At 42.0% G+C, this 14,463-nt stretch overlaps 1 protein-coding gene across 1 annotated transcript in view; it reads left to right on the top strand.

The window, feature by feature from the left end:
• Positions 1 to 1,163: 1,163 nt before the first annotated feature.
• pcnx1 (pecanex 1) overlaps positions 1,164 to 14,463 on the top strand; it is a 59,217-nt gene continuing 45,917 nt past the window's right edge. Inside the window, exons 1-5 of the mRNA XM_088353789.1 lie at positions 1,164 to 1,486; positions 4,062 to 4,261; positions 9,252 to 9,351; positions 10,397 to 10,433; positions 12,111 to 12,173. Of these exons, the coding sequence (XP_088209915.1) occupies positions 1,334 to 1,486; positions 4,062 to 4,261; positions 9,252 to 9,351; positions 10,397 to 10,433; positions 12,111 to 12,173 (553 nt within the window). The 5' untranslated portion in view covers positions 1,164 to 1,333. The remainder of the gene's footprint in view (positions 1,487 to 4,061; positions 4,262 to 9,251; positions 9,352 to 10,396; positions 10,434 to 12,110; positions 12,174 to 14,463) is intronic.

Here is a 14,463-nt window from a genome sequence, read left to right as displayed (position 1 = left end):
GATCTAGCCATTCAGAATGAACGGCTTTGACCAAAAACAACATTTCCCACAATGCCTGTCGACCACGATCCCCGCGAACGGACTGCAATGTTTCAATTTGAATGCAAACGTGTGGAAGAATTGAGAAATTATCTCTCAAACGTTCAATCAGATTTGGTTATATTTAGTAAACACACACACGCAGACACATGTATATATCTTGTTCTGACTCTATCGCTGTCCTTTTTTTCCTCTTCTTTTATCTCTACCTCTATCTCTCCTTTTCTTTTTCTCTTTCTTTTCTCTATTTCTCACTTTCTCTCTGTAGATCATTTTCTGTCTCTCTCTCTCTTTTCATGTCTTTCTCTCTTCTCTTTTTCTTTGTCTTTTTGCTATTATTTCTTTCTTATTTTCTGTCCTTCTTTCTTGAGTTGTTTTATTTTCTCCTGCGCTCTCTTTCTCCCTCTTTCTATCTTGAGTTTTTTTACATACCTGTCAACCTGTACGTTTTTGCCGTACAAAGTACGTTTTCTTATCCATTTTAAGACGCGTATGACGTACAAGGAAATCCGTATGGAAAAAGGCAAATTTGTCAATGATGGGTACCATCCGGTAAACACCGACTATCACGAAACGGCAAATCAATCAAGTTTAACGTGTTCGCCGCGGTAGTCTCTATCTCTCTATCGTTTTTTTAGTTGCAAACGAAGCTAGCGCTTTGATGCTACTGTGCGCATGCGTCTGCCGCCTGGGGATTTCCCAGCATGCATTATTCTGGGAAAAAAAAATAAAAATGGTGTAAGATTATTTTGTAAGGGAAAATACGACAGTTTGTACGGACATGGACCCCTGGAGCTTGACAGGTATGTTTTTACCATGTGCACCTCATGCTAAAATTAGTTGCGAGATCGTGAAAAATGAACCGTGTTATAACGAGGGTTCACTGTACACTACTGTGATACATACAAGTAACACTAGATGTCATTATTTACCAGTTATGTCCCTCAAAAGCGGTGTCATTTCTAGTCAAAAGTTAACTTGCTGAGGTAAAAAGTCAACTTGTTATCATGATTTTAATTTCCAGACATTAAAATGACGATTTTAACGGGAAACGGGGATCCAAAACACAGCGCCGTCTTCTTCGCGTGATGCGCTTCGCGAGCCCCGAAGAAGAGCGTCCTCGCAGGGCGTGGTGGGATAGCTCGGTCCTCCGGCGGAGGACTTCCAAGCGGCAGCCGAGCACCCGACTTGGCTCGGCTGCTAACGGACCGCGGAACCGAAGCGAACGGGGACGGAGAACGAAGGCCAGCCCGAGCGCCGTCTGCGGCGGCGTAGGAGCGCCCGCTTCCCGACCATGGGCTCCCAGAGCCTCCAGATCCTCAGGCAGGGGGTCTGGGCTTCGGTCACCGGCGGCTGGTACTACGACCCGGACCAGAACACCTTCGTCAACGCGCTCCATCTTTACATTTGGCTCTTCTTGCTCTGCTTCCCCTTCACGCTTTATATGGTGAGATCGACGCCTTTCCCCCCGTTTCATCCAGTCACCGCCATTTTAGTGGATTCGACGGGCGGGCCAGAGGGGGCTAGCTAGCTGGGTCCGTCCGGTGGGTCGCTAAACGCGGCCGCCCCCCAGTGCCAATGACGTCAAACAACGCCATCGTATACGTTCAATGTATAGAGACCTTCCACCCGGCTCAAAGTGGTCGAAAAGACGTCGAAACGACGTTAAAAAGAAGTCCGGATTCGGTTGAGAAGTTGTCACGGTTCCCTCAAAAAGATTGAGGATTGTATTGGTCGTCAAGTCGACATTTTCGTCAGCTACATTTGAATTGGGCAAACATTGGATGTGCTGAACACGACCTCCTATTTTTATACTAAATTCAATCTAAAATGGACCTAGGTAGATTTATCCAGGAGTTAAAATTCCGTCCTTTTGAATGATTTGAAAAGTCGAAACGTAAACGACGTCTAGGTTCCGTCCAAAACAAGTCCTGATCTGGTTGAGAGATCGACCTGTAAAATATGTCAGGGTTCCTTCCGAAAGAGGTCTCAATTTAATTGAAAAAGACGTTCGGAATGGTAAATCGTCTGCATTTCCATAGCTCTTTTCAAGTCAATGAAGACCTACCGAAGCGCTTTACAATGTGCTTCACACTTACCCATTTACACTCACACACCAATAGCAGCCATGCAAGGCGCTGGCCTGCTTATTGGGGGCATTAGGGATTCAGTGTCTTGCCCAAGGACACTTCCACATATAACACGGAGGAGCCGGGAATCAAACCTGCGATCTCTTGATCCCAAGATGAGTGCTCTACCTCCTGAGCTAAAGACATCTGAGTTTCTGTTAAAAAGAAGTCTCGATAGGTTAAAATGAGGTGAAAATAACGTCTCCATTCAGTTCAAAAGTCGACATTGAAATGACTTTAAAAAGACGTCAATGTTTTGCCCAGAGATGTCTTGATTTGGTTGAAAAGTGGACATTTAAAAATCTGTCAAGTCACATTTATTTGTGACGCCCTTAATCACAAAAATGTCTCAAAGACTGCACAGGATTACAATGACACCATTGCCTGATCTTAAACCAACATGCGGGCAAGGAAAAACTCAAAACCTCAGTGTGAGGAAAACAGAAACCTTGAGAAGGGGCCTCACAAGTGATATTCCCCCTTCCAGGATGACCAGGGTGGAAAAGATTTAGCATTGAACCTGAAAGACATCAGGTTTCCACCCAGACGATGGAATAGTCAACATTTGTAAAACATGTTGAGGTTCTTTCCAAAATATATATCTTTATCGAGTTGAAAATCACATTTTCCATATTGTTTATTATTTTCTATCATCATCATTGTTTATTATTTATATTGTGAGTTATATTTCAAGGTTCCTCTCCAAAGATATCCTGATTTTTTTGAAAAGTCATGATTGTAAAATATATCTTCTGGGGGCAACATTTGGACCCCATTGGACATGACAATGTCGTCCATGTTATAAGGACTTAATCCAACCCAACTTTCGATTGACTAAATTAAGTCTGAAAGGGACCAGACCAGATTTAGCCCAACATCCAAAAGATATCTTCATTTTGGTTGTTTATTTGTTGAAGCTTATTTGAACCAGATGGTCCTAAGCCAGGGGTCTCCTAAGTGGTGCCTGAGAGCGCCAGGTAGCCTCCTAAGAACACCTGAGTAGCCCTTGGACAGGTTCTGAAAATGGCTCACCAGGGATGAGTCAGTGCGACTTTCATATAAATTTTGATTTTTTTAAGTGACATGATGATTTATAGTTGATTCTTCTATGAATTGATAGATAGATAGATAATTTATTCATCACTGTAGGGAAATTCATACTTCCAGCAGTATCCTTGTGTTGAAAATAAAATCATAATAAAATAAAAGAAATAGAATACAAAAATACCCAACATAACGTGTTGATATAGAGTATTTAAATAGTGCTACATAAAATACAAACTGTAATAAAAATAGGTTAATATGCAAATGTGGGGTTTCATGTGGGCTTTTACTCCCCCGGGTGGAGTTAAAGAGCCTCATGGCATGGCATAGCATAAGTTGTCAATTTAGAAACCTATATCATAAAGTTGGTGCTATAAAATAGTCAAGTCCCATTTCTTTGTTTGGCCCTTCATCAGAAAATGTCTCAGGGGACTGCACAAGTTACAATGACCCCATACCCTGATCTTCAAAATAGTTGGTCACCCCTGTCCCAAGCCAAAATCACAAACAATACAGTAGACCCCCGGGATACGGTGACCCCGCCTTGCAGCATTTTTACTTTACGGTTTGGAATAAGATCATTTTTTTGCCCCACTTTACTTTTATTCGAACTTTACAATGATTGTAAGTCACGTCTCTAAGATGCCTGTTTGGTTTAACTACCTCCCACAATGCCTTACTTTGTTTTCATACAGTGCACAATAACCCAAGATTTTGCGAGTTAGCGTTTCCAATATTTTGTATTGTATTTATTGGCTAAGGGTCCAGAGGCTTGCCCTCATGCTAAAGGGAGAAGCAACACTCTTAACCAAAACAGTAGCATGTAACTCACCAAACGCGTCTCTGCAGGCTCTGCCGTCTACAATGGCCATCGTGGGCATCTACTGCGGCGTGATCGCCGCCATGTTCCTGCTGATAAAGACGCTCAACTACCGTTTGCATCACGCCCTGGATGAGGGCGAGGTGGTGGAGATGCAGGCCAAGAAGATGCAGGGCAGCACCGAGGGAACGCGCAACGCCGACAGACGGCAGGACAGCAACGGGCCAGGGTAGGCTTTCTTTGTTTTTTTGTTTTTGTTTTTTTAAGGGACAATGCGTAGTAAAAAAAAATGGAATACAATCATACCAATGTTAACCGGTGGCCGTCAGAACATTGAAAACCAAAATGGCGTCTTCACGATATCACCAGTCACTGAAAAACCTAGATCGGTCTGAAACAAGATCCCCGAATTTTATAAAGCTGATATAACTCTCCCAACAGTCTTGTAATATTCCGCTCGTAAAACAATTCCCTGCAAACATGGAGGATCGTCCAGTGAATCCAAAACACACCATAATCCCAACAAATAAAAAAATCCGCCTAAAAGCATTAATGCATTGTTTGATGATCCTTTTTGTAATCCCCCTGACTCCCCTTTATTTATTTATTTTCAATACCTCTGTTTGCCTCTGATTTTTTTATTGACACCACTTTTGGCCAATTGCAAGCTTTATTTATGGTCCTTAGCCTGTGATAACCTATGAGGGCCTGTTTTGATATTAAAAAAAATCATGACTTCAAAAATCTTTAGCCCACAGTGACAGTTTCAAATGTGGATCGACACATTGGTTAGACGATGAAATTTCTAACAAATACGTACACATTTACGGTGTGTATTCATATCAGAGTCTAAAGCAACGCCGATCGTAACCATTATTACTCGCCAGTGTGCACAATAGTGGTTTGACTTCTGGAAAGAGAAGTCAAACATTTACAACTCTTTCACAATGTCTCAAAATTGGCCAAAGTCAAATACATATATGCAAAGTTTTTAGGGCTGTGTCTGGTCTCCAAATGGGCACTTTTAACCACCCAGGCCTACCCTGAGAAAAATGCGTAAAATAAAATGCTTAGTTTTTCAGATTTTGATCAAATTTGTCAAGGTATCAGGTCAGGCTTTAGGCGATTGCCTGACTTGTTTTCCAGCTAAGATTCCCATGCAACGCTCATTTGCATGCGTCTGATTGGAATTAAGAATAAAACCTTGTATTTCTGTGTGTTCCAACTTGGATGACTCAATGTTAGTAGCACTCGGCGATGATTTCAGTTTGGGTTCCCTTTCAAAACGGACCAAAATCTGACATATTTTCCGAAGGGTTCGACAACAGCATTCAACTGACTCTGGGAGCGTCTTGGATTGGGATTTGAGGCTAATTTGACAGGAACGTTAAGGGCTTCATTATTATTTAAAGGGGCATTATGTCATATATAGTGCCTCCTAGTGGTACAAACGTTTATTTGAATACGAGGCAAAAATACATGAACTATCATTTATATATTATGACAGCATCCCCTGATCTGGAACCAACATGAGGGCAAGGGAAAACTCAAAAACCTCAAGTCAAGTCCTGTTTATTTGTTCGGCCCTTAATCACAAAGAGTCTCAAAGGGCTGCACGGACCACAGATGATTGCAAATTACAGACTATTATGACACCATCCCCTGATTTAAAACCTTCATGAGGGCAAGGGAAAACTCAAAAACCTCAAGTCGTATTTCTCTGTGACGCCCATAATCAGAAAGAGTCTCAAAGGGCTGCACAGACCACAGATTATTGCAAACCACAGACTATTATGACACCATTCCCTGATCTAAAACCTACATGAGGGCGAGGGAAAACTCAAAAACCTCAAGTCAAGTCATGTTTATTTGTTTGACCCTTAATTGGAAAGAGTCTCAAAGGGCTGCCCAGACCACAGATGATTGCAAACCACAGACTATTATGACATCATCCCCTCATCTAAAACCGACATGAGGGCAAGGGGAAACTCAAAAACCTTAAGTCAAGTCATGTTTATTTGTTGGGCCCTTAATCACAAAGAGTCTCAAAGGGCTTCACAGACTATTATGACACCGTCCCTTGATCTAAAACCTACATGAGGGCAAGGGAAAACTCACAAACCTCAAGTCAAGTCATGTTTATTTGTGACGCCCTTAATCACAAAGAGTCTCTAAGGGCTGCACAGACCACAGATGATTGCAAATTACAGACTATTATGACATCATCCCCTCATCTAAAACCTACACGAGGGCAAGGGAAAACTCAAAAACCTCAAGTCAAGTCATGCTTATTTGTTTGGCCCTTGTTTGACAGATGATTGCAAACCACGGACTATTATGACACCATCCCCTGATCTAAAACCTACATGAGGGCAAGGGAAAACTCAAAAAATGTGTAGGTGTATTGTCCCGGAGCGGATCGATGGACACCCTCGGACATTCCGCCGTGACCGTCCTCAAGCGGAATCTTTTTGTCCACATCTGGAGCGCAGATTGTTTTTTCGGGTGGAGGCAAACTCATGTTGTTTTCTGGCTCTCCATGTGACCCGACTTGTTTTTCTCCTCGGCTTGTTAAAGATCCCGAGCGCTCGCCAATGATTTACGGCCCATCCTTGGCAGCAACTTTGTTTTGCTTCATCTCCTCCGGGTGGAAAAGAAAAGCACATCTGTGCTAAAAATAGAAGCGGCGGACACTTGAAATCTCATTCGATCTGGCCGGCGATTCTCACGGTTCGGACGGGGGCTTGAAATCTTTGAAAATGCTGGAATTGTGTGTTTGTGTTTTCAGGGTTTGAAAAGTGCTTGAATTGTGGGTGATCAGCTGGCAAAAGCTTGAAACTGTTGCCGTGTTTCTTGGCAGTCTGGCTCAATAGACCATGCTTTAATTCAGGGGTCTCAAACTCGGGGGTGGGGGTTCTGGAAACAGATGCTGGATGAGGCTGGGCCATATCGGGCTTTGCCTTGAAAAAGACATTTCGATGTTCTCAAACATTTTTTTCATACACGCAAAATAGGATGAAAAAAAATAGGCACATGTATTAAAAATTCTTAAATAAATCAATCAATCAAATAATAATTATAATAAAGAAGATATCAACTACTGAAGAAATCACATTTAGTTGCAGAGTAGAAAAATCTATATTTTAATTCAGTTCAATTGCCTATATTAACAGTTCTTCAATGGTGGGGTGAGAGATTGAGCGATACCACACGCATGCTCCAGGTTTTCTTTCATTCTAGGATGAAAATGGTGAAAGTAAGAATAGGACTGTCACAAAATGCATTTTAAATGGCAACCCAAAAAGATGAAAAGGGAAGAGATTATTTGAGTGTATCGAAAAATTTCACATGCTTGCACGCTCAACCAAAGGAGCTGCAATCATCATTTCAGCCAGGAGATGGTGTCAGCCAGTCGAATATTTTGAACTGGTTGCTTTAGAACACATATGTCAGAGTCAAGGCCCGCGGGCCTAATGTGGCCCGCGAGAGGGTTTTACCTGGCCCGCGTGACGATATCAATATATTATTAGATCCGGCCCGCAGGCCGCTGCAAGCCAGCAGCCCGCAGTACGCACGAATACTACATTTCCCACAATGCAACGGGGACGCGCCGAGCGGGAGCAAAGCGGGAGGCGGTTTGATTTATTCAGCAGCCGATCAGCAGCAGTCATTAGCATAACAGCAAAAATTAGCCCACAGATACCCATCAACAATGGCTAAACGGAAGGTGGACACTGAAAACCGGGGCTTTCAAACAAGGTGGGAGTTGGAGTACATGTTCACGGAGGTAGCTGGAAAACCTGTGTGTCTGCTATGTGGAGAAAGTGTGGCGGTGATGAAAGAGTATAATATTAGACGGCATCATGAAACAAAACACACGCCTCAAACAAGTAATGTAGAGTTGTAAAATGAAATGAAATGATCTGCATTTCTCTAGCGCTTTTCAAGTCAATGACTTCCCAAAGCGCTTTACATTGTGCTTCACATTTCCCAATAGCGGCCGTGATCTGTGCAGCCATGTAAGGCGCTAACCTGCTTATTGGGGGTAATTGGGGGTTAAGTGTCTTACCCAAGGACACTTCGACAAGTAACACGGACAAGCCGGGATTCGAACTGGGATCCCTTAATCCTAAAACGATCGCTCTACCTCCTGAGCTACTGCCGCCCCTAGTAGTAATACAGTACTGTATATAAATGTATGTAAATACAGTAATAATACAGTAATGTTTCCTGTGCAATTACACATTTGAAGTTTTTACTCCGTTCAAGTTTAAAAGTTAAATATGCACATAAAGAAGGTCTTGTTTTTTGTTGTTCCCCTCGGGAATTTTAAAGCTTTATTGTCTATGTTGACTATGTTGTTTTTGTTTGCCGACTCTGTCCCGGGAGTGTTTCTTGTTTTTCGGCTTTTCGTGGAAAATAGATCTTGATGTGGACAACGATCTTTTGATAAAATTGTCTCCTATTTAGCAGAGAAAATGACTTTTGATTGTTATTATTTGTTAATCAGTAATTCCTTTTTTTCCACACTAACCCAGAGAAAGCACAGAAAGGAAAGTCAATGTACATTTGAGCAGGACAGATGAGGTCCAGTGTGTTGATTGCTATTGGTTTTAAGTAACAAGAGATTTTTGCACTTTATTTTATTGTATTTCGAGGCAATATTTCTTTTTAATAATTTCAGATGATTGAATGATAGAAAATGGTTATGAGTTGTTGTTATGAGATATGTTATGAGTTTTTTATATAAAGGACATTTGTATTTTGTGCCTGCTGAAATTAAAAATGACTGACAGAGTCATAAGAAAATATTGCTTTATTTATCCAATCATATTGTAATATATTTGTTGTGTTTTCAGTAGGTTAAATCTTGGTTTCAGTAAAGATTGGACAGTCCGGCCCTCGGCTTGTAGCCAAATGTTTTATTTGGCCCTCCGTCCATTTGACTTTGACACCCCTGCTTTAGAAGAATTGACTTCCTTTGACTTGCACCCACCTCAACTCCATCCTTAGGATCAGTAATAATAATAATGACAATTGATCTAAAATCATTATATCTTCTTTGAATGGTGCTGGAGAAATTGGAAACTTGGCTTTAATAGTCCTTGAAAAGTGCTTGAAATTGGCCTTGAAAAGGGTGTCTGAATTCAGGATTTCGGAGTGGACACTGATGACGGAGGAGAAAAGCAACTCGCTCAAATGAATGTTTGTGGGTGCAGGGACCCTGGAGGGGGGATAGAGATGGCCAGCTTCATCAGGCAGGAGACCCCGCCGGTGGACTGCAGCTCGCGCAATTCCTACATCGGGATGGAGCAGCAGGTAAGTCGAGTCATGTTTATTTGTTTGGCCCTTAATCACAAAGAGTCTCAAAGGGCTGCACAGACTACAGACTATTATGACACCATCCCCTGATCTAAAACCAACATGAGGGCAAGGGAAAACTCAAAAACCTCAAGTCATGTTTATTTGTGACGCCCGTCATCACAAAGAGTCTCAAAGGGCTGCACTGACCACAGATTATTGCAAACCACAGACTATTATGACACCATCCCCCGATCTAGAACCTACATGAGGGCAAGGAAAGACTCAAAAACACGTCAAGTGTTGTTTATTTGTTTGGCCCTTAATAACAAAGAGTCTCAAAGGGATGCACAGACTACATACTATTGCAAACCACGGATTATTATGACACCATCCCCTGATCTAAAACTACATGAGGGCAAATAATACACAGATATTGTCGACATAAAATCCAGGTTATTCGTATGCTATAGAGTAGAAGTGTGTTTTAAGCTTAGATTTAAACATTTTCACTGAGGTTGCAGATCCGATCTCAGGGGGAATGGTGGTTAGTGCGTGTACGGCACAGTTCTGTGGTCATGAGATCGAATTTCCTGTGTGGAGTTTGCATGTTCTCCCCGTGCTTGCTTGGGTTTCCTCCCACATTCCAAAAACATGGTTTATTGGCCGGTCCGAATTGTCCCTAAGTGTGAATAAGCAAGCAAATTGTCTGTCCCTGTGTGCCCTGTGACTGGCTGGCAACCAGTTCAGGGTCTCCCCTGCCCACTGCCTGAAAATAGCTTGGATGGGCTCCAGCACCCCCGCGACCCTACTGAGGATAAGCAGTGCAGATAATGGATGGATGGATGGTTCAAATGGATTTAAAAGAGCATCCATTATCTGAACCACTTATCCTCAGTAGGGTTGCGGGGGTGCTGGAGCCCATCCCATCCTCTACGTGGCTTTCAAGTGTCCACATTTACCCTTGTCCACTTCTCGTCCCTGAGTTTAAGGAAGTGACGTTGCGCATTTTGCTCAAGCGAAGACCTCTTTTGTAACGAAGCATTTTCGTTTGTCCTTCTAGACCGCGTCCACCCTGGGGAGAGCCACGCGAACCAAAGGTAAAGACCGCAACCGCCTGTCCTAACGTGCTAAGTCACGCTTTGCTAACGCGTTTTTCTAAACGAGTCGCAGGAAAAATGGCCGACCGGATCGAGTGACGCTCGCATGCCTCAGCCCTGGATGGCAATGGCGTCCACGGGGCCTCATTCATAAAAGATGACGTACGCACAAAACAAGGCGTACGCCGTTTGTAGGCAATGTTTGGTATTTATTTAAAAAAAAAAAAAAAAAAAAAAAAAAAAAAAAAACCTTACCAGAGAATGTGCAGACTTTCATGGTTGCTCTGGCTCGCCATTGGCACAAAATCTGGAGAAAGGAGAAACTATGACTCAACGAATGGATGAACGCGAGAGAAAATATTTGAAATCTATTCGTTTTGTGCCCAAAAAAACAAATATTACTTTTCACATAACACACATGAAGAGTATACGGAGATCCCTGGGTTTTTGCGGTTAATGGGGACCACAACCACCCATCAGAAGGCGCGATGTGGGTAGCGTGGAGCAAGGGAGAGAAAGGCTCTGCTGTATCTGAGCCTAAACAATTGGCCCTTTGAATAAAGAAAAATGCAATTACGGCAGTGTTCCTTCTAAGCTGCGCGCGTGCGCAATTGCGCACTGCTCGCACATTCTCAGCGCACAAGAAAATCTAGCCAGCGCACAAAAATCAGGGCTCCAAATGACTCATTAAGAAGCGACTTAAGTCAAAGTTACAGTACATGAAGGTAAAAATACACGGGTTCCCCTGACGCCGTGTCCTAAACGCGGTATTTTGAAGTCAAGGTCGAAGTAGAACAAAGTTGAGTAAAGTTAGTAGAGTTTGTCAAGAACTGGCTTCTTCGGCTCGGCTCACTAAAAGGAACCGGCTCTTTCGGGTCATAAACGGCTCTTCGGGTTGTTTTTGCTTCTTTCATCCCGACACGACCAAATATTATGTAAAATTATGAACAAAATGAATGAAAGGAAGAGGGGAATAGAACAAAAAAGAAAAAAATACCAAAATGAAAAAGTAATGAAAAGCTGAGAAAAAAGAAGGAAAAATTTAGAAAAAAAAGCCAGAAAAAAAGAAAAGAAAGAAAAGAATGAAACAAAGGAAAAAAGTAAATAGAGAACAAAAATAAAAAAGTAACAGCTCAGAAAAAATAAACACAATGAGATTTTATGAGTCAATTCATTCAAAAGTGAAGAATAATTTTGCATTGCTGGAAACTCAGCAAAATGTAACTCGATGTCAAGTTTTGGACATCATGATTTAGTTGCCACACTTGGGATTGCTGTTGCTCACTGTTGTTTCAAGCGTTGCTCACCGACTTTGTGTGAACGCTCAGACCTGTGGAAAATTAGAGGGAACATTGGTTACCGGTACAAGTCATTACCCAAAATATTGGTGCCCGGCGCCAGATCAAGGTCCATTGTACTTTCTGCTGAAGAGCCCGTCCGGCTCATGTTGAAAACGGCAGCTTCCGATGGAGAATTTTTCCAATAAGTCCACCGGGACGTAAGAAAACATTCCGGAATCGGCTTTTCCTCGTGACGAGAGTGTTCCGTGACGCGGGTCACCTCAAGTCAGGGAGCCGGAAGGACGGCGTCGGTCCGTCAGGAAGCGGCGCCTCGCCGAGGGGATGAATAATGTATGGAAGCTTTGCCGTCCTAATTGCTTCCTCGGTTTCTTCGCAGACGCCGGGAAGACGGTGGACGACATCAGCTTGACGTTGGTGGAGAGTTGCAGTCACGATCACGGCAAGTTGACCTTTTTTTGGTTTCATTTTAGGAAATCTCCGTACAATCTTAGATTTTCAAATCCATTCACATGCAGCCGATTGATTTTAGAACAGTGTAAGGAACAGGGTGGGGTAGGGTTACTTTAACTTGATTACTTTCAATTCCTTTTGGATTACTCCAATACCAATTATGCTAATAAAAGACAAAAGAAACTAGAATAGAATAGAATATACCTTGCAAAATGGGTTAACATATTGTGACAACGAAATTGGGCATGACACTCCAGTTTTACACATTCACAGTGAGGTATGAGCCAAGAAGATGAGGGAACAGAGAAGATAAGGTTATAAAACAAGGGGGATAAGGCTATAGTTATAATTGACATGGTATTTACACAAGAAATGTCGGCATGTGGGATGTTACATACAGTGTTATCGTAATACCGTTGGTATCGAAAGGGTTGTGCAATATTGCATTTGGTGCAAAGTCATCATAGTGCAAAAAAATAGTCAGCATATGCATTGGTGCAAACATAGTCATCGTAGTGCAGAAAAAAGAAATGGTCAGACATTGTGCAAGGTGAGCAGTAAACGTAGTGCAGTCGACATGTGCAAGAACATAGACATGAGTACCATTATATTCGTATGAGGTAGTGTTGGCAAGAGTTTTCAGTTTTTAAATATGTTTTTAAATAAACTAAATATGAATCAAATGATGACTCACAACACGTGGTAAGCTTTCTCTCCTGGCTTTGATCTCCGGCAAAACGAACATAAAATGCGACAGAAACAAAATGAAAATCAATCCAAACAGCTTGCTGACATCATTTTTGCCGTTCCGTGTGTTCCGTTACTCCCCAAGCCTGCACAAAATTTAGTAATCTTATTCCTATTTAGTTTCTTTTTTTAGCATATTTGGTGTTGGAGTCATCCAAAAGTCATTGAAAATAATCAAGTTAAAGTAACCCTACTCAAACCTGGTAAGGAATAAAACAAAAATGTTCTCTAGTTGTCACATGGAAGGTTTTTAAAAGAAACTGCAAGGGCCAATTCACATCACCGTTTTTCAAACCAAGTCCCATTTATTTGTATATTGACCAAATATACAGGCCACTTAGAATTTTTTGATTACTCTGCTCTAGACTAACTTTTCCCTTCATACAACGCTACACTCTCCTACTCTATTAACCTTTTTCAAGGCTTTGTCCCCGTCTGAGATTTTCTGGACATGTTCTCACTCCCACTTATTTTTCTCTTTCATAAGTTGGTAAAAAATGGCTAACACTGTGTTATTTCTTGCCTGTGACTTGACGGTTGCCACATGTGGGTGGATGCTGGTGTTACCAATGCCTGAGAGATGATCATTCATAGGAAGTTGCTGCCACCTTCTGGGTGTTTTGGAGAACTACTTTGATTGAATTTCATTGAAATCAAGGGTTATATTCAAAGCGCGTCGTTTCTTCAAGGAAGCGTTGGAATTGTACAGTCATTTAAATAGCGCTCGTAATGGTAATAAGGGGGTTAATCGCAAAAGGTCTGAAAGGGCTTCATAGAACACTATTACAATATCACCTGATCTGAAACCTACATGAGGGCAAGGAAAAACACCAATCATGCTAAAAGTCCAGTTGACAGCAACAGCAAGCTTGGAATTTCAAAATCTCAACCGATTCTCTTACCGAAATGCTGCATTGCCCAAAAAGTGTTGAGCCGTTTTGCGAATAAGGCCAACTATGGCGAGGTTCACACAGCATGCAGCTCATAATGCTCAATTCTGTTTTTTTTGGGGGGTAAAATCTGAAGTTTTTTTCGGATCGTTTACCTTTCCAACTTAATTTTTGACTCGTATGCGATTTCATCTCCTGTGTGCACTCCACAAGTGCTTAGAGGATTTTAGCAGCTGAGCGTTGTCCCCCAAAATATTAATTTCAACCTCATTTGCCCCTCATTGAATGCCGTCCGTGTGTTGTGATTTTAATGTAAATATTCTCAACTCCCACTAGAGGACACTATCGTTTTATCAACGAGTGCTATTGTTGTTGACAGCAGTGATGTCGAGCAACATGTTAGGAATCCAGTTGTATGCGATGGGATGTTGGCTGTTCTGTTAATTACAAAATAAATATGAGCGTGTGAAATCATGCCACTCGTTTTTTTTTCGTCCCACGTGGTTATTGAATTCCTCGTTCCTCTCGCCCGGTTGAATGCAAAATAGTGTCGTCTCGATCGATAACGTGGAGGTCGCGTGAAAGCACCATGACCATTCAGACAGAAGAGCCATTCCAAAAGATCAGATTTAGGACTGCGTA

This window comes from Urocampus carinirostris, chromosome 15 (assembly GCF_059441175.1).
Source record: "Urocampus carinirostris isolate Australia breed hairy pipefish chromosome 15, RoL_Ucar_1.0, whole genome shotgun sequence".
NCBI classification, from domain to species: Eukaryota; Metazoa; Chordata; class Actinopteri; order Syngnathiformes; family Syngnathidae; genus Urocampus; species Urocampus carinirostris.
The sequence above is the reverse complement of the archived record's forward strand: the minus strand, read 5'-3'. Positions and strand labels throughout refer to the sequence as shown.